The sequence below is a fragment of the Solanum pennellii genome, chromosome 2 (genome assembly GCF_001406875.1).
Source record: "Solanum pennellii chromosome 2, SPENNV200".
NCBI lineage: Eukaryota > Viridiplantae > Streptophyta > Magnoliopsida > Solanales > Solanaceae > Solanum > Solanum pennellii.
In genome coordinates, this window is record NC_028638.1 from 26,977,834 (window position 1) to 27,003,943 (window position 26,110).

The 26,110-nt window shown below is 36.4% G+C and overlaps 1 protein-coding gene across 1 annotated transcript; it reads left to right on the forward strand.

Moving 5' to 3' along the window:
- Positions 1-16,544: 16,544 nt before the first annotated feature.
- LOC107009838 (probable indole-3-pyruvate monooxygenase YUCCA10) lies at positions 16,545-18,589 on the forward strand. Its single transcript, XM_015209166.1, has 4 exons — positions 16,545-16,634; positions 17,273-17,362; positions 17,835-17,891; positions 18,353-18,589. Exons 1-4 carry the CDS (start codon positions 16,545-16,547, stop codon positions 18,587-18,589), a joined length of 474 nt encoding a protein of 157 aa, XP_015064652.1.
- The last annotated feature ends 7,521 nt before the right edge of the window (positions 18,590-26,110 follow it).

The following is a 26,110-nucleotide window of genomic DNA, read 5'->3' on the forward strand; positions in this document are numbered from 1 at the left end:
AGTAAAGATGAAACGAAAAGATGTTAAGAAAAAACAGGGTGACACCATAATATGAGGCTAGTGCAAGTGAGACAAGTTGTACCTACTCCTATATAAGGTCACGAAAAGTACTCACCTAAGAGAGTGTTAAATATTAAGAGATAATTCTCACTCAACATGTAAGTGTAAGGACAATTCAAACATAATACGAAATGATGGGATGAGAAATCATCTAATGAGCTATGATTCCCTCATGCTAGAAACCAGCTTCTATGATATATGAGATTAATGTAATGGAAATTTATACTGAGCACTGATAGGCTATCTATGAGTTGCAATTCCTTCTTTCGGGAAGGCATAGGTTCGTGTAATTATCATGAGATGAGACTCTCCGTTCAAATGGGTATTGGTCTCCCTAAATCTCCTAGTCTTTGAACTATGCTGCCAACATAGCAACTAGCTTGTGGTTTTCACCTAAGCGAGCTAGGTATGATCTTGGTTTCACCTTCGTCAATGACTCCACCTCTTTTCGGTGTGGGAAGAACACCGGATTTCATGATGCTCACATGATCTATGTCGGTTAAAGTTGATGTTCCGCAAAGTATGAAAGATAATGAAATGAATTATACCAAATGTGTTTGGATAGGATAATCGAAAGGTGCACTAGACTCAAGTAATGACACTAGGTCATTCTTGTTAATTGCACAGTAAACCCGATGTAAGTCTTAAACTACATCCTAGGTATAGCTTGTTTTTACACTAGCCTATGAATGAATGAAAGTGAAGTACGTAAGAATGAATGAAGCAGACTTTGTGTTTACTAAAGTAGACTCCCTAGTTGAGGTCCCATATGTTGAACCCACATTTCGGGAAGTCTTAATGTCAAGTCCATGATTCCAAGGTCTCATGTTATATGAACGAATGATATGAAATATTTTATATGCTATGTGCAATATGTTATGTGCTATATGCAATATGTTATGTGCTATGTGCAAAATGATATGCATGATGATGCATGTTACTCTCATAGCATGACTTTCCTAATCCGATTATGCAAGTCCACTGACTTGACTTTCCATAACTCATATCGTGAGGAGAAAGATCTTCTTAATCATGCATGTCTTTGGTGTGTTCTTGCATATACCCATACTTAGTACAAGTGTGTACTAATCCCATACAAGTATTTACCCTTACGTGCAAGCACAGGTGGACGCTAGAGTTTACGAGACGACGCTGAAGATATCCAGACATGGAGCATTCATCCACACTTGGTCGGCCCTCATGCTTTCGAGGATGCTCTTCCATTATATTCTAGATTTGATGTAGGCTTTATCTAGTGGAGTATGTTCAACTAGAGTTTCTTTCTCAATTATTTTCAGACATTGTATTGGTGCCATTCTGGCAACTTTATATTTTATGCAGATATGACTATTTCATTCAGTTGGATATCTTGGTATTAGATTGTTGTTGTGAACGATTATAAACTGATGTAGATAAATCTTATATGAGTATAATGTATATTACTATGAAGTCTATGTGTACTTTAAGAAACTAAAAGTTTCCAATTTCCGCTAAAATTAACCTAGATGATATAACGATGACGTATGTAGGCTTGTGTGCGAACTCTTAGAGTGCAATGACGCCGATTTCGGCTAGGGTCGTGACACCTCACATTTATGAATTGTGATGAAAGTACTTACACTCATACAATTTTTATTGAGCTATTGATGATGATGATTATACAAGGGGTAGACCATATGACCTAAACTAAGCTATGATTAATAATTAAAGGGTTAAAGACATTTCAAAGAGGGACTCTATCTTAGTACGAGTGATATAGATTGCGGAGTGTCCCTTCCCACATAAGGAAGGTAGGAACACTAAATTACTCTTGAGATTGGATACTATAATGCATGGTGCATAAAGAGGGTCCCAACTACATCTCCTAGTTCTTGAACTATGTCGCCCCCATAGGAATACTATCTAGTGGATCCACGTAGTTTCTATGTTTCATGTTTTGGTACTACCTTGGCAAGTAGTCAACATCCTTTTGGTGTAGGGTCTTATGACACCGGATTCCACACTAGATCATGTGGTCTATGTCGGTTAGGGAAAGTTGTTCCCAAAAAAGAAAAATGAATTAAAGGACTTGAACTCTAACTAGGATAACCCAAGGGGTCTAGCTTAGTCTAGGTAGGGGTATGGGAATCTGCCTAAGAATTGCACTAGTTAGCCTTGAGGGAAGTCTTAGGAGGACGTTCTTATATATTTTTATGTTTATAATTCTATATGATATGTACATGATAATCTTGCATATTGTAGATACTATATGTTGATTAGTTCACTTATGAATATGTGTTAGTTTACATTGTTAACATAAGGCGAAATTTATATCTAAATGTTATATTATGTGAAGTTGGACATTGGTTTTGGTTTCTTGTTGAGGTCACTTGATTGAGTAGGGTTATGGGGCTTTGCTTGGTCATTGCATTTGTTGACTTGATAATTGTTCATTAGTAGTTGTCTTGCTTTAAATAATGTGATTCACCTTTAACCATATTTGTGATATTATTCCTTGATGGTGGGGTTGTAGTAAATCATGGGTTCAAGTATGTTGGGATACGTAATACTTGTTTGAGTAAGTAAGCATGTTTGGTTGATTTGTATGACTTGTTTGGCTATGCATGAGACCTTTAAACTTGTAAAATATCATGTTTTGACTAAAAGCCCATTTTTTAGCATGTTTTGACATTATATGTGCATATGGTCTCATACTTAGTACATGTGGAGTACTAACCCCATTTTCTTCACTTTTCCCCAACATTTTAGGTTCCGGTCGTTGAAGAGTTTGGAAGGCGACATTGTTGAAAGCTTGGATTGTTCATTTCATCCAAGTAGGGTAGGTCCTCAACTTTTGAAGGTAATGCCACTATCTAGCTTACGGACTTGTTATGAGCATAAAGACTCTTTCATTTATTTCCTCTTCAATTGAGTATTATACTTTTGTTTGATCTATATGTGGTCTTGTTGGATTGATGGAAGGGCTATGCCCAAATTTGATACACTCCGAATAAATGGTATCAGATGAGACAACTTTTGTGACTATGGTATTTTCTATATGATAATGTGCAATAAAAGTAGAAGTCAATGTAACATTTCTATATGAGGGGTCTATTTATACTCGATATGACTATATTATGTGTATGTAGAGGTCGATTTAAACCTCCAAGTAGATGTAATGAAAAGTTTTAATTTATTCCGCAATTTCAACCTATGAATGTAATGACATGAGACTAAGAGGCTAGTCTTATTCCTTAAAGAGGACGACGATGCCGGTTACGTCTGGGGGGTAAACCTGGATGTGAAAAACTTGGTATCAGAACATGAGGTTGAATATCATTAAGTTACGTCTCTTTCTGACCACGTCTATGTAGGTTTGTATTCATAATTGTGAAGCACACCACACTAATGAATAGGAATCTATGTGATGCTTAGGAATCACTCTCTTTCTTGGAAATCTTATATCGTGCCATTAGAGTATACTTATGGTGTGATTTTGCATCTAATCCTATTGTTGTGCTTAAAGGAAGAATGAACACAAGAAGGAACGCACCAAGAAGACTTGAGGAGGAAATTGCCAATGTGGGAGCTCCTCCACATGGTGATCAAGTTCCTCCACTTGAAAAAGATGCAAACATGGAGCATGCACTGGACAATACTCCTCCTTTGACGGATGAGAATATAAGGAACGCTCTTCTCCATATGGACGAAGCTATCACTACTCAAGCACAAGCGGACACGGCTCAAGCCCAAGATATTACGGCCTAAGCAAATTGGGAGTTTATGACCCGTTCTCATCAATAAGTCACTACTATGTCTTCCCATCTAAGAAACTTCACTCGAATGAAACCTCCTATCTTCTATGGGTTTAAGGTTGATGAAGACCCCCAAGAATCCATCGATGAGGTCAACAATATAATATTGGCTATGGGGTTGTCCACCGGAGAGAAGGCCGAGTTGGCCACATACAAACTCAAGGATGTGGCCCAAACTTGGTATGTATAAAGGAGGGATAATAGGCCTTTCCAGGGTGGGCCGGTGACTTGGGAGATCTTCCATAAGGAATTTCTTGATCGGTTCTTTCCTAGGGAAATGAGGGAGGCTAAAGTGGTGGAGTTCATCAACCTTAGTCAAGGAGGTATTTTTGTTCATGAGTACTCTTTGAAATTCACAAAATTGTTGAAATATGGTTTCCGATCCTAGAGATGAAATGAGATGCTTTGAGACAAGGGTGACGGATGATTTGCAAGAGTAGTGTTATTCGGCTATGTTGCATGACAATATGAAAATATCTCGCCTTATGGTGCATGACAATCATGTGGAAGAGGCAAGGTCTAGGAGGAAAGGATGTTAAAAGGTCAAGATCTGTTAATGGGAGTTCTTAAAAGAATAGGATTGAGATACAAGACAAGCCTAGGTTTAAGATGCGGGTTTCAAGTTAAGTTCCTAATAAGTTCCCAAAGGCTAGTGGTGATAGGGTGTCTAACCTTAAGTTCAAGAAGGGAAGAGGTACTAATTCACCAATAGAGAAGCCAACTTGTGGAAAGTGTGGCAAGAAGCACTATGGTGATTGCCTCAAAGGGACGGACAATTGTTTTGGTTTTGGTAAAAGTGGGCACAATGTTAGCGATTGCGCAAATGTGAGGGTTCAAGACAAGGGTAGTGGTCAAGCTCAAGCAAGTGGTTCTAGTGATGCTTCAAAGAAGAACCGCATCTATGCTCTCCACTCTAGGGGTGAGCAAGAGACTTCTCCCGACGTGGTGACCGATAAGTTGAAAGTTTTCTATATTTATGCATATGCCTAACTTGATCTCGGTGCTACTTTATCATTTGTTACTCCTCTTGTAGCTAAAAAGTTTGAAATTTCGCCCGACATCTTGCATTAACCTTGTATAGTGTCTACTCATGTGGGTGAGTCGCTTGTTGCAAAAAGAGTGTACAAAAATTGTCCTATAATTTTGCCCAATAGAGTATCTCATGTTGATCTAGTAGAACTTGATATGTTTGATTTTGATATTATATTGGGTATGTATTGGTTGGATGCATGTTTTGCCTTCGTTGGTTGTAGGACAAGAGTGGTGAGGTTTACTTTCGAAATGAACCTGTTGTTGAGTGGAAAGGGGGAAATTTTATTCCTAGAGGTCGTATCATCTATTGTCTAAAAGCATGCAAAATGATCTCAAAAGGTTGTCTATATCACATAGTAAGAGTCCAAGATTTAGACTTCGAAATTCCTCCCATTGAGTCGGTACCCGTAGTGAGTGAGTTTCCGGAGGTCTTTCGTAATGAACTTCCTGATATTCCTCCCAAATGGGAAATTGACTTTGGCATTCAATTGCTACCTGATACAAATCCCATTTCGATTCCTCCTTATCGGATGTCTCCGGCCGAAATGAAGGAGTTGAATGCCCAACTCAAGGATTTGCTAGACAAGGGCTTTATAAGGCCTAGCATTTTACCGTGGGTTCTCTGGTATTGGTTGTAATGAAGCAAGATGGGTCCTCGAAATGTGTATAGACTACTGCTAACTTAACAAGGTCACCAATAAGAATAAGTACCCTCTCCCTCAGATTGACAACTTGTTTGATCAACTCCAAGGGGCGAGTTACTTTTCCAAGGTAGACTTGAGGTTGGGGTACCACCAACTTAGGGTTAGGGTGAGGATATACCAAAGATGGTCTTTCGGACTCGGTATTTGCACTGTGAGTTATTGGTAATGTCTTTTGATCTAAATAATGTTCCGGCTGCATTTATGGACCTAATGAATAGAGTGTTTTGAAATTACCTAGATGAGTTTGTTATCGTCTTCATTGATGATATCTTTGTATATTCGAAGAATGAGGATGATCATATGGTTCATTTGAGGGTAGTATTGCAAACCTTCAAGGAACATCAATTGTATGCCAAATATAGTAAGTGTGTGTTTTGGTTAAGGTCAGTGACATTTCTTGGGCACATCATCTCTAGTGAGGGAGTTGATGTAGACCCAAGGAAAATAAAGGTGGTCTAAAATTGGCCTAGACCATTGACTCCAACATACATTAGGAGTTTCTTAGGTTTAGCGGGTTATTATCGAAGTTTCGTGGATTGTTTTATGTCCATTGCATCTCCCTTGACTACGTTGACCCAAAAGTGTAAGAACTTTTAGTGGTAGGAGGCATGTGAGAAAAGTTTCCAATTGTTGAAACATAGGCTTACTTCCGCTCTGGTGTTGACCTTACCGGAGGGTACGAAGGGGTTTGTTCTGTATGTGATGCATTCCATGTGGGTTTAGGGTGTATGCTCATGCAACATGGGAAGGTGATAGCCTATGCCTCTAGGCCACTTAAGGTACATGTGAGAAACTATTCCACTCGTGACCTTGAGTTAGCGGTCGTGGTGTTTGCTTTGAAAATATGGAAGCAGTACTTGTATTAGGTTCATGTTGATGTCTTTATCGACCATAAGAGTCTCTAATATGTGTTTAACCAAAAAGAGTTAAACCTCCGGCAATGAAGGTGGTTATAGTTGTTGAAAGATTATGATATGAGTGTCCTTTATTACCCGACAAAGCTAATACGGTTGTGGATGCCCTAAGTCGCATGACTATGGGTAGTGTATCCCACGTTGATGAAGCCAAGAAGGACCTAGCTGAGGAAGTTCATAGTTTGGGTTGGTTGGTGGTGAGGTTGAAGATTCTTTGATGGTGGTTTCATGGTTGGTAGTATCTCCGAGTCGTCATTAGTAGTTGAGGTGAATTCCAAACAACACCTTGACAAATTATAAATGGAGTTTAAAGAAGCGGTCCTTGGGAAACTTAAAGTGAAATTCTCCCTGGGGGGGGATGGTATTTTAAGGTGTCAAGGGAGATTGTGTGTTCCTGATGTTGATGGGTTGAGGGACCGGATCTTTGAAGAAGCCCATGGATCCCGCTACTCCATTCATCCAGATTCAACAAAAATGTACCATGACCTAAGGAAAATATATTGGTGGGTAGGTCTGAAGAGGGTTAAAGCGGAGTTTGTCGCCAAGTATACGAATTGCCAACAAGTAAAGGAAGAGCATCCAAAGTCGGGTGGCTTACTACAAAAGATCCAAATTCCTACTCTGAAGTGGGAAGACATCAATATTGACTTTGTAGTGGGTTTACCTCAGACCAAGGGTCATATGTATCTATATGGGTGGTTGTGCATAGGTTGACTAAGTCCGCTCGCTTTATTCAAGTCAAGTCTACTAATTCGGCGGAAGATTATGCTAGGATCTTCATAGAGAGATTGTGTGTCGTCATGGTATTCCGTTATCCATCATATTGGATCGGGGTGCTTGATTCACATCTAGGTTTTTAGGTCGTTTCAAAAAGGGTTGGGTACTAATGTAAAGTTGAGTTCTGCTTTTCATCCCCAAACGGATGGTCAATTGGGATAATCATTTTCCTTTGATGGAGTTTGTTTATAATAATAGTTTTCATTCATCCATTTCCATGGCTCCCTACGAATCCTTGTATGGTAGGAGGTGTAGGTCTCCTATAGGGTGGTTTAAAGTGGGTGAGACTTCACTTCTTTGTCCCTATTTGATTTATAAGACCTTGGAGAAGTTTCATATCATAAGTAACCGGTTGCAAACGGCCTATAGTAAACAAAAGTCTTATGTCGATCATAGGAGAAGGGATTTGAAGTTTGAAATGGGTAATAAGGTGTACTTGAAAATTTCACCAATGGAAGGGGTGGCTAGATTTGGAAAGAAGGGGAAATTGAGTCCTCGTTATGTGGGTCGCTATGAAATTTTGCAAAGAGTTGGTAAGGTGGCCTATGAATTGGACTCCCTAGTGAATTGTCTCCGGTTCATCCGGTTCTCCATGTTTCTACGTTGAAATAGTGTATTGGTGATCCCGAGTCCATTCTTTCTATTCAGAGTCTTGGTATCAAGGATAACCTCTCTTATGAGGAAGTTCCGGTTCAAATTCTTGATAGGCAAGTCAAGGGGTTAAGGAACAAAGAGGTGGTTTCCGTAAAAGTGTTATGGAAAATCACCTAATTGAGGGTGCAACATGGTAGGCCGAGGCCGACATGAAGTCCCGTTACCCTCATCTTTTTGATAATTGAGGTTAGTCATTCTTTTTAATAATATCAATATGACTAGGGATTGAATTTGTTTGATTTTTTGGTGAAGTTTTGCAAAATATGCATTTTTGAATACTTCACAGTGAAGTTACAGTAAACAATTCCTTTAAACTTGAAATTTTGCGTTTTGCTTGTTTTGAGTTATGTTGTACATTTTGATATGGTGAGTCTTTATGAAAGTATATATAGCATTTTGATCAGTTGAATTTTGTTCTGATTGACTCATGTAATGTATGTTGAGCGCATGTATGTTGTGAGAAGGAAATGCCTCATGATGAATTGTTTTGAGCCTTAGGTGTGATAATTGGTGTTTTAGAGTTTGCCGTGTTGAAATGATATGATTTAAGTTTATTTGATATTGTTGATTGGTTGGGTATCTAATCTTGAGTCTACGCCTTCCTTCAAAAGAATCTTAGTGTCATTCGGGGATGACTGATCCTAAGGGGGGATAATATAACACCTTGAAAATCCAAGACATATCGTAAAGCCTAATATAGGTGGCATGAGGTCAAAGTACTGTTTTAAGTCAATTTCAATAAATTTATGTCATTTAGGAAGTTTAAGAATGAAAACGTCCAAGAACGTCCATGACGTCCGGAAGTTGGTTCAAAGAGGTACTAGCATGCCTTAGCCTATTTTGCTATCTTTTAGGAGTCGAAAATGTATGAAAATTGGTAAATAGAAATCTAATAGATATTTTAGTTGTTTCATGTTCAAAACGTCCGGGTACGACTCCCCAAGGACCAAACAAGGGTCCTTGACGAGGACCCTTGCGTTTGAAGCAACACTGGATGAGCAGTGTGCATCGACGATGCAGGAGACGGGACGTGTGTGGAACAACGGGACGTATGTTCCACCGTTGTCCCACACATATATCAAATGAGGAATCCCCTCGCCTGCACAATATTTGAACTCATCGACATAGTGCATGACGAAGGGGGGTAGGTCCGTAGACTCACAGACGGCCCGTCGGTGGGGTTCCATCTATGAGGGTTGATTTTCCTGCACGTTTTAGTGTTAAGTCATTTAATTAATTAAGTGTTTTACGTTTTAGTTAGTGATTAAGGGGAGACTAATTAACCAACTTAAATTCCCATATAAAGGCCCCAACCCCAATTAATCTAATTACAATTCTCAAATACAAACTTTCTTCCTTCTCTCTTCTTTCTCTCTCTACTTGAACTCACCATTGAAGACTAGCAGGGATAAGGGTTTGGGTCTGTAAAGGGAAGAATTCACCATCAAATTGTCATCAAACGTGAAGGTATGGGATCTAATTCACCTTTGAGACTCTTTCCTCAAAGGGTTCCTTCAAAATGGATTTCAAAAGTTGAATTTTCTAATGGGTTTCATCCAATTACGAAATTGAAGTTATGAATTGAGTTGTTAATTGTTTTTTTAGGTTGTATTTAGTATATTAACAAGTATTTTAAGTTGATTGTGATAATTGTTGATGGTTTGGTATAAATTGAATAACATGATCCTCAACCCCTAAACCTAGATTGTGAACTTGACCTATATTGTATTGTGATCATTCAATTGACTTGGTTATTGATTAAATTACTTTCCTGTGTTGTTATTATGAATAAATTATGATGAATTATAGGCCTATCATTCTAGTTCTTGAAATATTATTTAGGTTATGAAGTATATTGTGAAATTGGCCTATGTATCTTGTCTTAAGTTGTGATCTTATAACATCCCAAGACCACACCCTAGAAGCTAGGTCACAATCTCGGATTGTAACCAGTGTACTCGACCTCTCGGAGGTCTTATAAAAGACCTTTCATATCATTCATTGCATAAACATGTGAAAAGTAGTGCGGAATTAAAACTTTTCACAAACATAATATAGTCTTCAAAACTCTTTAATATAAAAGTAGGAAATACTAAGTCTCAATCTCATCATCTTAAGGCACTAAAATACTTGGGACACAGTCCATACTTCAAAATACGAACATAGAAATATGTAGTCTATTACAATACTTTGAATGAAAAACATAAAAGACATATATGCCTCGAGTCAAGTGAGGACATACTTCAACTTCTCTTGAACAATCTTCTAAGTCCAATTCTTAACTTCTTAAATCTCTTCACCTACCAAGAACTATATAGATAAATAAAAGCATGAAGTTAGTACAACCACATGTACTAAGTATGGGATTATGCATAAAATTCGTGAAAACGGACATTTATTGAAAATATGCAACTTTTCATTTAAAAAATCATATTATAATCATAAGAAAAATATTTAACAACTTAGAAACACATAAAATAACCTTTAAACCAAAAATCACATTTTTAGAACTCACATTACACTAAGTTCATTCACTGTTACAATGAATTACTTCACTGTATAGTAAAGTGACTTATTCTTCACCTTAGACACCCTTTAGCATGTAAGATTCACTTAAGTCACACAAACAGAGACCGCCCAGACACCAAATCTAGGTGTGCCTAAACGACCCTTAGGATTACTTATAATGAGTCACATACACACTTAGAAAGTATCATAAACATCAAAGTAAGATTCTTCTACCAAAGGTGAACTCCAAGTCTCACTTGAGTGAGTTGTGAAGCGACCGCCCATACAATCCCTTACACACACACTTAAGAGATCCTTTAGACTCCCTAACATAGAATCATTCTCACATAATATATCAACACATAGGTGATATGAATTCTCCTTCCAAAGGCTATCAAAAGACCTACTTAAGTAAATTAAGAAGATAACGTCCACAGTGACCTCTTCAAGATTACCTAAATAGTCCTTAAAACTACCTAAGTCTTAGATCATGTACACAAAATCATCCAACTTCCCTAACTACAGTCCTACTCAAGAGTTCCAAAGATAAGACATGAAGAGATCATCCCTTATGCCCTCTTCACACTTTAGCTAAGGAATGCTTAAATCACTTTCGATTAGGTACTCATTTATTTATATACTTCTTAAAATAAGTCATTAGTTCATTAGTTAATTAATACTCATGCATCACATAAAGGACATTCAAATAATGGTCTTAGACAAGACCTAGAAACTCCACATAACACCTCCAAAGCCTATTGTGCAATGTCTAGATAGCGTCTCATACCACCACCTAAACCTCATAACTTCTCCAATTATAATAGGTATTCCACATGATAAGAATAGGCAATAACCGACATACACCATGATAGCAAGACATGGAATTCGGAGTTCTATCCTACTCCGATGAGGTTGTTCTACTGGTCAATGGTAGAACTTTGACACATCCCATGTAGGCACATGGTTAAGGAATATGAAGTGCTTCTTTGTATTCTAGTCTCATACTTTAACTAGAACTACTTCCCTTACCATACTCACTCGGTGCTAGCCTTCTTTCTCATAGAGTAATTCATACATTAGGTGCACATAAAAGGGTTCCATAACAAGTTTTTAGCCCAATCACATTTACCCTACAAAAGAAGGTCCATTAGGTCTACCTCACAATGGCGACAAGAAGCTCATGATGACTTTATTAAGGATTATTATGATGTTGTTCCATCCGACTAACCTTAAGTCCGTCATTACATTACATTGAAGGATACCATTACGGCTTACAACTTCAACAATCTTAACCTTACCCTTAAGTCAAAGTTTTCAGATAAAAGACTCTCATAAGTTCATTTAAGGTCAAATGTAATTCATACAATCAAGACTAAGACTTCTAACACCCTAAATCAAGACCTCACATATTCATAACCATAAGTATCAAGCAAGGGAAAAAAGTCAACCAAGACAAGACACCACATGCTTCACTTTTACCCGTAATGCAAGTCATTTTAGAATCACATAGGAAACGACCTAACATCTTCAAGTCATCCTATATACTATCATAACATCATCAATATACTCCACATAGACTCATATAGCCAAGTAGGAATAACCAAGACTCAACCCTACCACGATACTCATAATATCAAAGTCATAGTCTAACATGATCACCTAAAACAACACTAATAGAAGAATACATATATGATTTTACATGTAGATAGATACTGTCATGCTTAACCTAATTAAACTACACAAATATTGAGATTACTTCAAGTAGTTGTCAATAGGCCATAATCATCATATTGGATAAAGTAACGCCGACAAGGCCACATCAATTGCAAGTAAAGCACATAACATCGCCACCATAAGTGGACAACACCAATCACAATAGAATTCAAGTATAATAAACATCAAAATAAGTGAATTAGGGCAGCATACCCCCACATCATCCTCAACACTTAAATTCAAAGTCAACTTACTCAATTCGATAACACAGGACTCTTACCTTTGGCCATAACCAACAATTCAACATAAAAACTAAAATAATTAATGAACTAGGTTAATTAAATGTGAATTCATCAATCTAACACATCCTAGATATCAATTTACTACAATTATTACATCATTAGAAAGCCCATAAGAAACTACCTAAAAAATTCATCAACATTAGATCAATATCAAGTAATCCAAAACTTAGTCAAAATCTAGGATTCATCCAATTCATGGGTTAATAGGTAATGTAGGTTAAAATCATCAATACAATATCAATTAGATCATCATTCAAATCATTTATGCAAGAACCCATGGTAGAATCATGAAATTGGACAATTCAACTTTAGAAAACATCTTGAGAGTTGTGCTCCTTGATGAAACAAGTTTCAAGGATCAAAAGTTATACCTCAAGGATGATAATTCTTCACTTTGATGAAGAATTTTCACTCAAAACGTCACCTCCAAGCTGTTCCTTGATTTGGACATCAATGGAGACTTTGAGAGAATTCTAAGGGATTATGGGGTTTTGATTTGGGTGAATGAAATATTGTAAGTCTTAAACACTTATATACACATTTAAAAAACCCAATATATCCCTAAATTAACATCCAATACATCCATTTAGAAGTCAGGTAAGTTCAAATTTTCACCCCTAACTTGGCAGCAGCCTGCGCAGAAAAACAACTTCCACTGACGACTGCCCTCGACGGGGCGTCACTCCACTGACGAAACGTGCTGGCAACCGTCGTTGGGTTCAGAGACTTTCCAAGTTTCTATTACTTCCCCCAGTCCAAGTCCCCATAGACGACACGCATTGACGGGTCGTCAACAGGCCTACGAGCCATCGACTGCTCCGTCGTTTGGGGTCTGCTTGGGACAGCCTTCCCAACAGTTTTGGGTCCTTCCTCAAAGACCCTTGGATGGTCCTTGGGGATGTTTGCCCAAACGTATACAAACCAAATACAATAGTCTATGATTTTAACACCTATAACATGAATTTAATCAATACGCATGACGAAACAAGCCTAGACACACAAGGTCACTTCAAGGCACATCTTTCGAACGTCATGGACGTTTTTGGTCGTTTGACCTCCAAACTCCACAAAACTTGACACGATGCCTATACATGCTATAATAACTCATATAAGAACCTTAAAACCTCATTAATTATACATAATAACATAGAACCATATACGAGGAACATAGATGACCTAGTCGTCGATCGTCTTAGTCGTCCTTTGACGTTTGACTTCAAACACACCTAATACTTTAGCTACTAACTATATACCATATATTAGACATATTTAGGACCTTATAACATCAAGACAATATTTTAGGCTCTAGTTAACTGATGTACCGTGGTTTCACGGTACTTTCAATTCTTTTTCCTTAAGTTTAGTGTGTGTCTAAGGCCTTTTTGTATTCGTTTTTATGTATTTTTCTCCTTGTTTGAAGCAAATCTGTCAAGGAGGAAAATATGGAAAAATTGTGCTGAAATTGCAGAAGTGATGACCTACGGAGCCATCGATATTCCGTCGACCCCTCGACGGTCCGTATGTGGCCACCGTCGTATGAAGAAAATGTTGCTAAAGGAAGATCGGGGAATTCTGACCAAGTGTGGGGATACGGAGGCTTTCGACGGACCATCGCCTCCACGACGTACCGTCTTGCAAATCCGTCATCGTTAATAGAAAGTAGCTCTAGTACCCGACTTGAAAAGATTCAAAGTGTGGAGAAACGGAAGCCAATGATGGACCGTCGTGCTCTCAACGTACGGTCATCCTTGTTCGTCGATGGTAACAGTGAGTTGGAGAAGAAAGCAGTTGAAAAAGTAACTAAGTGTTGAATAACGAGGGGCCTCAATGGTCCGTCGTTGCCTCGATGGTCCATCGGTCCGGTCGTCGACTCAGACGCATTTTTTGGGCAACTTATCCTTAAAGAGATTTTCTTTTTATGTTAGGACTTATTTATTATAAATACTTGTTAAAAACTCTTTTTTGGGGTTAGACTCTTGGTATTTTTAAGTTTTATTGTTTTAGTTGTTGAAATTGTGATTTTGGGAAATTATTCTACTTTTCGGAAATCGTTTGTTGCAAGAATATTAATTAATTCAAGTAATTTTCTGGATTTTCTTCAATCTCATCAAAGTAAGTAAATGAATTCTTATCAAACTAATATGAATTTTGTGATTATTAACATGGGTAACTAAATTCATAACTAGGGTTGTGGGAATGATGGGTAAATAACAACGTAAAAACTAGCTAAAATAATAATCCTAGAATATTATCTTGCATGTATTGATAATTCTTTCATTTAGAAGTCTTTTTAATGAGTGCACGCGTTAGAACTCTCCTTGTTGCTACTTGTCGGACCAAGGAGGTAGATGATAAGAAAAGAAATATCAATGTATATTTAGTATATACTATCTAGTAGGCTAGTGTCGATTGGTGCGAAGTAATAACTAAGTCACACATCAATTATGATGCTTAATATGAGGTAAAGGTAAGGTTTAGTAAAGCACACACACTTAGCCGGACCAAGGTGCGAAGTGAAATTCCCTAGCTTCCGGACGAAGGAATTAGGGATACATAACTTACCACTTTGCATGCAAGATACTAGGAAAAGGATTGTTATACCTAGAATTATCGTGTTATAAACCTGCGGGGAACACTTAAGCCCTAGTTACTTTCATTACTTGATAAAAATCAACTCATTGAACTTGTCACTTGTTTACTTAGACATAGCTAATTACATTCGTTCCTTAAAATCCCCTTTTTGTTACTTTTTTTCGGAAAGGAATTGACTAAATAGAGGTAATAGTAGGTTAAAGTTAAGTCTAAATTATTTTCCTCGTGGGATCGACCCCAACCTCATAGTTGGGTTCTTTACTTGATACGACCGCTTATACTTCTTTTCGAGAAATAAATTTGAGTGTATAAAATTTTGGCACCGCTGCCGGGGAAAGTGGCTTTTAGATTGACTTTGAGCTTATTACCAAAGTTTTGTCAACATTTTCCTAATTTTACTTTTTCTCTTTGTTATTATCTCTTGCAGATCTAACTTGCATGTATGCCAAGTACGCGGAGTAGAGGAAAAATCATACTCTCACCCGACCCCAAACTGTAGCGTACACCGCGCAAAATGAACAAAAATTTGGGTATTTTCGATGATGATCACAAGGAAATTCGACCATTGGTTGATGCTCATGATCAATTATTACCTGAAAATCGTGGGGAAGGTGAAATATATAGGCAACCTCCCGCTCCACGCCCTCAAGAGTATTATAGGGGATATGATAATATTACTGACTCTGACGGGCCACTTGTCTTGCCTCCCCTACCACACGGCCATACTTTCGTGGTAGTCTAATGCAAATGCTCACCGCTAGAGGTTTGTTTTTGGGGCTACCTTCTGAGGATCCACATGCTCACATCGCCAAGGTGAGGTCGGTGTGTAAGAATTGTGTAGGGAGGACTGATTTGAATATGGACGTAATTGGGTTGAGAGTGTTTCCTCTCTCACTGACAAGAGAGGCCGCTATATGGTTTACCGATCTCCCCTATAACTCAATCTACACTTGGAATCAATTGAGGGATGTGTTCTTAGCACATTACTACCCGGTGTCTAAGAAGCTAAACCACAAAGATAGGGTGAAAAACTTTGTGGCACTACTGGGAGAATCAGTCAGTAGTTCTTGGGACAGGTTCACTTCGTTCTTCAGAAGTGTTCCCAATCACCGCATCGATGATGAGTCACTAAAAGACTACTTCTATCGGGGACAAGATGATACGAATAAAGCAGTATTGGATACGATAGCGGGTGGTTCTTATTGGGAGTGTCTTTATGTTGAGATGCTGAGAAGTTGGAGAAAATCTCCTGAAATAATAAAGCTTGGAGCACTAGGAAGTCAGATACTGGGAGAAACACTTTTGTAGTGCAATTCGCACACAACCCAGCCACAGATGAGATTCGTGAAGAAATGGCTCAAATGAGAACTGAGCTTGGTTTGGTGTTGAAACACGTCACTAGGGGTGCAGAAAGGATAAATGCGGTGAACTACTTGTCTAAACCACCACCGCCGACTGATGAGTATTACTATGAGGAGGACTCTTATGCGGTAAATGAGCAGACGAGGGGTTTCCGACAAAAAGCCCAAGGCTCCAATTAGGAGAATTGGTGCCAAGGCCAAGGAAATCAAGATTGGAACTATGGTAATTGCAACCGAGAGGGTTGTTATGTCCGAGATGGGAATTACAACCGCGACAAAAACTTCAACCGGGGTAACTACGATAACGGAAATGATTTGAGTGGGCCCTATGTTCTACCTCGAAATCGTGAAGTTGCTCCTAGGGATGGTGGAGGTGGTATGGCGCGAGTTGAGGACATGTTGCAAAAAATGATGAGGAGGTTTATGCTAGTGATGAGAACACTAAAGAGTTGAGGAGTGACTTAGCGAGTATTGGGAAAAAAGTTGATGCACATGCAATCTCGATCAAGCATCTTGAGTTGCAAATGGCCCAATTGTCTTTGACTGTGAACCCATGCCAATCGGGCACTCTTCCTAGCAATACTGTCCAAAATCTGAAAAATGATGGACATTGTATGTCAGTCACAACTCAGGTGGTAAGCAAACCATTGACCAACCGATGTCGTCTGGTGTAGAAAATGTGATAAGAGGCAATGATGAGGTAGTGGAGGTTAGTGGTGAGTTAGAATACAAAACGGGAAAGAAGCTAAGATACCCCAAAAGGTGACCCCCATGCCTAGAGCACCACCTCCATTCCCATAGAGGTTTGTGAAAAAGACCGAGGATGGTAAATACCGGCGTTTTATCCCTATTCTCAAACAGCTTTCCATCAATGTCCCTTTAATAGAAGCTCTTGAACAAATTCCCGGTTATGTCAAGTTCATGAAAGATATGGTCACTAAGAAAAGATCGGTCAGTTTTGAGGATAATGATAAAATGCAGCATTGTAGTGCTATTGCTACAAGGTATCTAGTCCAAAAGAAAGAAGACCCTGGTGCCTTCACTGTTAAATGTACAATCGGGTTATTACACTTTGCGAAAGCATTATGTGATCTTGGGCAAGCATAAATCTCATGCATCTCTCTATTTACAAGAAGTTAGGTTTGGGTGACCCAAAGCCCACTGCGATGTGGCTAATGATGGCCGATCCAACGGTGAAGAGGCCTATTGGGATACTCCACGATCTGTTAGTAAAGGTGGAGTCATTCATATTTTCGGCCAATTTTGTGATTCTGTATTGTGAGGTTGATTTTGAGGTACCTATTATTCTTGGGAGGTCATTCCTTGCTACGGGTAGAGTCTTGGTTGATATGGAGAAAGACAAATGAAATTTAGGTTGAACAATGAAAAAGTGACTATCAACATTTGTAAGTCCATGAGGCAGAGTGGTGAGATTCAATCGGTATCTGTCATATCTTACAGGGTTGAAAAGTCATCTGAGGTACAAATAGAAAAGCGTCTGGGTGTGCTTTATCTTTACTTTGATCGTTATTTGTTGCATGTTAGTAAGTTTGTGTTTGTTATTAAAAAAATGATTGTGTTTGATGATTTTTGTTGTACATCAACTATTTTACATGGTACCAGTTGCTTTTTACTGGTATTTGTAAAGTTGTAACTCGATTCATCAATAGATTGGGTATTGATTTATTGACCATCAACAACATGTCATACCCTTATGTGAAAGGGTTGGAATATGGACAAAAATTCTCATGATTGTCATTCTACTTCAATTACCACTCCATCATGAATATGTACATGAGATTTTCTACGTATGGGCTATAACTTTTCTATAGTTAGATGATGCATGTTTTTCACATGCACAATCAATTATTATTATTATTTTGATAAATACGATAGTTAATTCTTAAAGTTTTAATAAATTTTGTCCTAATAATTTTGCAGATTCATGTTATAACAAGAGAGATGGTGTACACTGCAATGTTGTTAAAATACTTATCAATATATTTGGTTGATACTGTAATTGCAAAGTACGCAAAATTTAAGTTTGGAAATTTAACAGAATTAGGAATACCACAGCCAGAAGAAGGCCCATTTTCTGTTAAAATATCAACAACTAGATCCCCATTAATTGATGTTGGTGCTATTGACAAGATTAAACATGAACAGATTATGGTATGATACTATCTTTATTTTATTTCATTCTATTTTGAAAAATATTATGTGGAAAAAAAGATGGCTCTAGTTTCTCTGAGGGTTTAAGTCTTCTATAATGATCCTAATATCAAAACTGTCTTGAAAGGGGGAAGCACGTCCAAACGATTGATATTTTAGTGTGGGTATTTCGACAAGGTCATCCATAAAAGAAGAAATGTATTCGCTAGTACGTTGGATACACTTGTATATGTGTTTCACTTCTGCTTTCCCAACAGCCCTTGCAGCATTTTGAGAGTAAAGATCACGATAAGCCATTAATACAGCACTTCAAAGATTACTTAGCACAAAAGAACATCCATGACTGAAAAGATAACTACACTGATGCAGCAAACTTTGGAGTCTCATGTTTTAGATAGGCAAGATGCTTCGTAGTACTTCAACATAGTCCTTTGGCCCATAGCTTCTCAACTGACAATAATTTCTTGAAAAGCATGGTGTTTTGGCTTTATGTACAAAAAGGATTAAACGCAGCAACACGAAATTTACAAGAGCAACACCGTCAATTTTCTTCTATTAAGGTAAAGACATTATTCATAACTATAATCAGTACAAATTTTATGTTGGGTAAGGTCATTATAGTATTAAATCACCAGTAGCTCCTACATGATTAACCAAGATAACAAAACACTCAGCTGAAGGCACAATCCGTATTGACTCAAAGTGATCAGCATGCAAGTTGCATAATATGTATTCAAGAAACAATACACAAAGATGGAAACAGAGAAATAACTTCTACCTGGCACATTCCTGCAAACGAAAAGCAACCAAAAGTATTATAGATAATGAGCTATTAATATTCTGTGCTTTTGCCCAAGCTTTCATCTACAATCAAGAGATCAAATAACAACTGATTTCTATCACCGAATACTAAATTAACCTCTATATCTTCTTCTATGAATAAGAACTGATTTACATAAAGTTTCAACAACTCAACCTTGCCTTCAGAGGAGGGGGGCAGATATACAATTGTTTCCTTCCTTTTCTTGACATCTCCTTTTCTTTCCTCTAAGTTCTACCACATTTACATGTTTGCAGACAGAATTGTGGATGGTAGTCCATTCTAAGTTGCACAAACTCTGCACTTTCAATGCCGCACTCGGGTTGGATTCAGTCAACCAATGCATTTTGGAGTACACACTTCCTCACAAAGTATACTGAATTTTTCGTTAGGTTAGCCATTAATCCAGAAGCCATATACAACATGTTATAACAATGTCGGGTATGAGTAACAGAAGGCAAATTAATCACCTCTTGCAAAATATAGAAAGTCATCAGCTAGCAAAGCTGAGGATGAAATTTGAAGTCCATTTAGACACCTACTTAGGTAGTCCATGAAAAATAGAAAACAGGTTAGGAGAAATGAGATCTCCTCGTCTATGTCTCTTAGCAGCTGGAAAGGGATAGGAGCTTGTGCTTCACAGATGATGCTGGAAATCACTTACGGTAATCACTTAAATCTTTTTCTATCAGTCATCAACATTGACTGTCGTTATTGTATTGAATATCTGTTGTATGTTGAATATTGAATAACACCACTGGCCACAGTCAATCTTAACGCCTGATAAAAAAAAAAGGATGTAATTGATTACCAGAGGTATTTCCAGCATCATATGTGAAGCACAAGCTCCTAGCCCTTTACAGCTGCAAAGAGACAATGACAAGGTGATCTCATGTCTCCTTACCTGTTCCATTGTCATGAAGTACCTGAGTAGGTGTATAAATGATCTTAAGAAAGAAAAGAGCTGCAAATTCTATCCGAGATGTGCTAATTTGGGAATTCCTCACCTCAGGTTTGCAAGAGGTAATTATCCCTCTGCTACTCATATCTATCACTGTTTTAACATGTATTATAAGACTTCTGGATTAAAGGCTATCAAAAGGAAAAGTTCAGTATACTTTGGAGGGGTACCTCAGGCAATAATCTGGTGGTTTCCGAGTAACGAACATAAAAGTTCAACATGTCAGTCTCCTTCGTAAATGGTTTATGGAGGTCAATATTCACAAGGGAGGATCAAGTTCTACGGAGTAAGTCATAGAAACCAAGTTTGGGATTCTGAATCAGTGAATTACAAATTCTCCATCTAACTCTTATTGATTCTGTAAGGAGACTGATCGAAGAACATAAATAGTTCAATGATTTAACCCACTTTGGCAGTCAACAACCTTGTCTGACTTTCAGCGTTTCAACACTAAGCCAAATTTAGGACTGTTTTGGAGTTAACTCGAAAAATAGGCAGCAACGTTTTTCAGACAATCTTGGACATTTTAAGCAACATAAAACAGTAGACAACAATATGATTAAGCCACGAAAATATAAAATGAGACAAAGGCAACCACCTTTAGAAAAACTTAATTTCCAAACTTGTATTAATAAAGTGAATACAAGGATACTCCCAAATCTTACCACCTTGGCACTATAAGATCAACATAGACCTTAACTTAGATTTGAAACTCTAATTAGCATTTACTAATACTTTTAGAATAATCAAACCATAAGGCAGCCTGCACATTTATAATACTACTAGTTTTCATAAACGTGCATTGCACGTTTATTCCAAATAATAATGTATGCATATCATATTTTTCATGCAATAAATAAGATTTTAAAAGTTGAGAAATTAATATTGTAGAACATAGAAAATATGTTATAAAGAAATAAGAGATCCTTACCAAATAAATATAGTTAATCATTGACTTATCACATATAACTATAGTTAGACACTTTATCTTGTCCTATATTTATAGTTTACATGATGCCATGAAAATTGCAAGAGGGAATAAATGACACATAAACACAACTAAATATGGTTATACACATATGAAGATTGAATCAAATAAAAGAAAAGATTTTGAAATTAGTAATTAAATACTACCATTTCTTATAATTTATATGATATTATTATCCAATGCATAATTTATAGTTTGCACGTCCAAATTTTTCCTTCATTCAATATGACATTATGAAATATGAAGTTTTAAAATTTAATTTGTAGAAATGAAAAGTGTTGAAACCATGATCTTTCACTTTCATCTTTCTTAATGTTTTTCTCATTTTTTGCAATTAAAAGTTTATTCAAATCTTTTACTTTTAACATCTTTTCACTTTTAGTATTTAGTATAATATATATGATATATATACTATTTCATTAATTAGATATATAATTTAGCATAAAGGTATAATGATAATCCAACTTTACACTTCTTAGCATAATGAAACATAGCAAGCTTAATTTGCACAAGTCAAACAAGATGAAATAAAATTTTAACATGAGAAGCTATATATACATAGTCCTTAAGAGTAGAGTATCAACAACAACTTGCTTCACTCATCGTAATTTTAATCTTATTTATTAATTATCTTGTTTACTCTTATTTATTAACTAGTCTTCAGAACGTGCGTTGCACGTTTATTTTAAACTATTTAATATAAATTTTGTACTACAATCAATAATTTGTAAATGGTACATATATAGTATTGTACATGTTCTACACCAATAATTTTATAATGTCCAAATAAGTAACATCTATTTAATTATTTAAACATAAACTTCTTTATATAAATAGAGAACATATTTAACTTAAAATGAATAAGAAGAGAAACATTATAAAAGAACATTTAAAACAATTATGAAAATAACTTTCAAAAACTGACATATTAACATACTTTAGTAAGAAGATCAGATGAGATTTATAAGTTAATTTTCATTTTTAGGTGACTTTAAATAGGAAAATTTTAGGTGAGGGGAGATGAAAGGAAAAAATAAAAGAGACCTATTAGTTTTCTAATTAATTTTGTAACCTTTAGTCTTCACCTTTAATTCATTGAACAATATCATTAGAAGTCTTTTTGTCTTCTTGATAATAATTGTTTCTAACAATTTAATATTAATTAACCATCAACATAAATAAATTGTAACCGGAAGAATTTGATAAATTTGATATTGCTTAATGTTTAATCCTCCCTTATAGTAATTAAAATTTACTATTTAATATTTAGTTAACAATTATTAGACGATTAATATTTTTATATGATATAGGGACAAAATGTAATCTAATTTTTGCCTAATATTCCTTCCACGTTTAGTATATTATTATTATTATTATATTATTATTATTATGATGCTTATTATATGATATGACGGAGATTAAATTAAATATACATATAGATAATAAATGATAAATATTATTAAATTAGATATTTTAATTAGAAATTAATCTAAGGAAGTACAAAAGTTATTAATATTTTTATTATTAAAATGAGACAATTTAATATTTAAATTAACTAATTAAATGTTATTAATCAAATTTCAATTTAGTACAAGGTCAAAATGGTAATTCAACTTTTCACTTTAGAGTTAAGCATATTTAATATTTAATTAATTAGATATTTTATTACTTTTTAATTTAGTATAGGGGCAAAATAGTAATTCAACTTTACACTTTAGAGCTTCATGCTTATAATAATATATGATTATTTGTATCACATAAAAAACAAAGCTGACGTGAAACTTCTAACTTTACTTTATAGAATAACTTTCTGAATACAATTTTTGAGTCATCATCCTTCACACAACATATTTAAAAGCATATGAAACACTACTATAAAGAATTTCTAATTCATAATTTAATCCCACATCTTCTTTATTGAAGAAGCAGAATTACAAAGAGGAAAACTCTTGACATATAATTCAAGAGATTATCACCAAAAGCGTATCAAAAGACCAAAGTAATTGCAACCCAACAAACCTATTTATCAAAATATACAAAGCGGTGAGAAAATAAATGGTTAATTTATACAAAAGGAAAAAATAAAGGGTTTTTCAGCAAGACGATTGTAAGGAATATTAGTAAAAAATGTATAGGACACATTTATTATTACAAGCCATCCTAAAAGAAGTATCATATAAACCCAAAACATAATTAACAAATATTAGTACATAAATTATGAGATTACAACCGGCATATTTATAATACCCAAATAAAGTTTCATACAATTATCAAAACCCAAAGAAGCATAGTATTTTTTGTAACCGCCGGTCATGTGCTTGGCATGTGTTTTTAACCGCCGGTCAGCTTTGACTTTTCTTGCCTTTTGTACGAGCTGCTCCCATGTTTAACACTGCCATACTTAGACCTTTTAGCTTTGCATTGATCCCACTCAATGCTGCCAAGCAACGGCCATAAATATATGATATTGCTTCATTCCACGTTGGCGTCAATGTCCTTTCATTGATACCTTAGCCTTGCTGGTCATTTGCCCTTGTTCTTTCATTGAATATCAGTGATATGCTCACAAAACATTGTTAAACTTTCAGCTGGTCAAGTCCTCACCAAGCAGCCTTGCCTTCAAGTCCTTGGTTCTCATTTGTTTCTTCAAAATCAGGCCATGGTGACATTGTTCACACCTTAGCTTCTTCAACTGTCCGTCGCCAACTTAGCCTTGCATGTCTGTTTGCTTGGCTTATTTAAGGTACAAGGTTAATATTCTTAATACCTTGTCCATGATGTCATTTAATTGATTGACTTAGATCAGGGGTCTGATAGACCACCCCCACCAGTTTCCTTCATCCCCCTCGATGAATTAAATTGAGATACAACAATATCCTTTTTGGCTAAAAAAACACTCATAGGATAAACTGCTACGGGTTTGTCATCTAGTTCAACATCATCAATCTCAGCAAATAAAAAATTGACAATTTTTTCCGTTTTTGATAGTTTGTTACCATGTGTGTGCTGTTGGGTTTTATTTGCCCTAAATTTCTTACCATAAATAGGTTTTCCTTGTAGGAAAAGGTTAAGACTCTATAAATAGAGGCATGTTCCTTCTAACTTAATCAGCATTCACAATGTAGTCTTAAGGGCTTTGAGAGTTTGGTTAGAGGGAGAATTTGTGGGTCACAAGTTTGATACGTTATCACTTGTGTGAACCTCGCATGTATTCCGAGTGAATTGGTTGAGGTTGTTTCCCTCTGTATTTTGTACTCTCATATTTATAGTGGATTGCTCATCTCCTTTGTGGACGTAGGTCGATTGACCGAACCACGTTAAATCTTTGTGTCTTTTGGTATATTTCTCGTTGTCTTCTTACTCGTGGTCTTTCGAGGTTTGCTTTGATAGCTTCCGCGTTTACACCTGCTTATTTACGGTCCTAACATGTGCATCACAAATAAAGCAACCATCAAACTTTGCTTTTTCTTTGCCTTTGGACGATCCAACCTCTTTTTTTTCCTTTTCTTTGACCTTGTATTCAACATTAGGATTTTTTTCTTCAAATCGTTCACTTTGTCTTTCACTTTATACTTAGAATAAACAGATGAATTTTCAACATCAACTCGTCCGATATGAAAATCTCCCAATGCATTTGCTACCACAATTACACCAGGAAGATCTTTAATGTTCTGCCGTTGTAGTTCATTTTGTACCCATTTATGTAATCCATAAAGGAAATTATGCAATTTATCCTCCTCGGACATGTTATTAATATCCAGAATTAAAGAAGAAAATTCTTTGACATAGTCTCTAATAGATCCGGTCTGCCTTAGATTCTTCAAACGGTCTCTAGCAATCCAACTTGCATTGCGAGGGAAGAAATAATCCTTCAACTCTTTTTTCTGAAGTTCCCACGAATCAATCTTAGGAAGTTCAACACTTACTTGTTCAGCCATTCTTGTACGCCACCACAATTTTGCATCATCCGCAAAATACATAATAGTAATTGGCACCATATCAATATCACGTACATGGGCTACAAGGAAGTATTGTTCCACGTCCCATAAGAACTTTTCGAGTTTCTTGTCACTCCTTGTGCCTCCAAATGCCTCAGGCTCAGGAATTTTCACTTTTGAAGATTCCTCACGATATTTTCTAGAACCCGCAATGGAAAAACCCAAGATGGAAAGTTCAGCATAAAGAATTTCTTTTTCCTTCAACAGATTGTCAATTTCAGTTTGAAGTTCTTCATTATCCTTCATCACTCCATCAATTTGCAAGACACCGCCTACAAAGACTAAGGCTCTCCGTTGATTGTTCTTTGATGTCAGTCCCATATAAACCTATTTATGAATGAAAATATTCAAATTCAGTTTTCATACGATAGAACTGTGTGAGAAGATCAACCAAGTTTGGGTCATCAAGCCACTCCTCATTCAAGCCAATAAAACCTTCGATCATTCGTACATGTTCTTGTATTTAAGTTTTTGTCACCATCATCTAATTCCTTGAAACACCACGTTCTGATACCAATTGTAAGGGGACTGATCTAAGAACATAAATTGTTTACTGATTTAACCCACTTTGGGAGCCAATAACCTTGTCGACTTCAGCATTTCAACACTTAGAAAAATTTAGGATTGGGTTGGTGTTAACTCGAAAAATAGGAAGGAAAGTCTTTGTGACTAAATCTTGGACATTTTAATCAACATAAAACAGTAGACAACAATATTTTTCAACGAAAATATAAAATGAGACAAAGGCAACCAGCTTTAC

Bases quoted from the DNA above. Each gene is read 5' to 3' on its own strand.
- LOC107009838 (XM_015209166.1), top strand. From the start codon at position 16,545: ATGAGCAGACGAGGGGTTTCCGACAAAAAGCCCAAGGCTCCAATTAGG. The intron at 17,363-17,834 runs GTCAGTTTTGAG...TCCATGAGGCAG, and splicing joins TGGTCACTAAGAAAAGATCG to AGTGGTGAGATTCAATCGGT. The intron at 17,892-18,352 runs GTACAAATAGAA...ATAATTTTGCAG, and splicing joins GGGTTGAAAAGTCATCTGAG to ATTCATGTTATAACAAGAGA.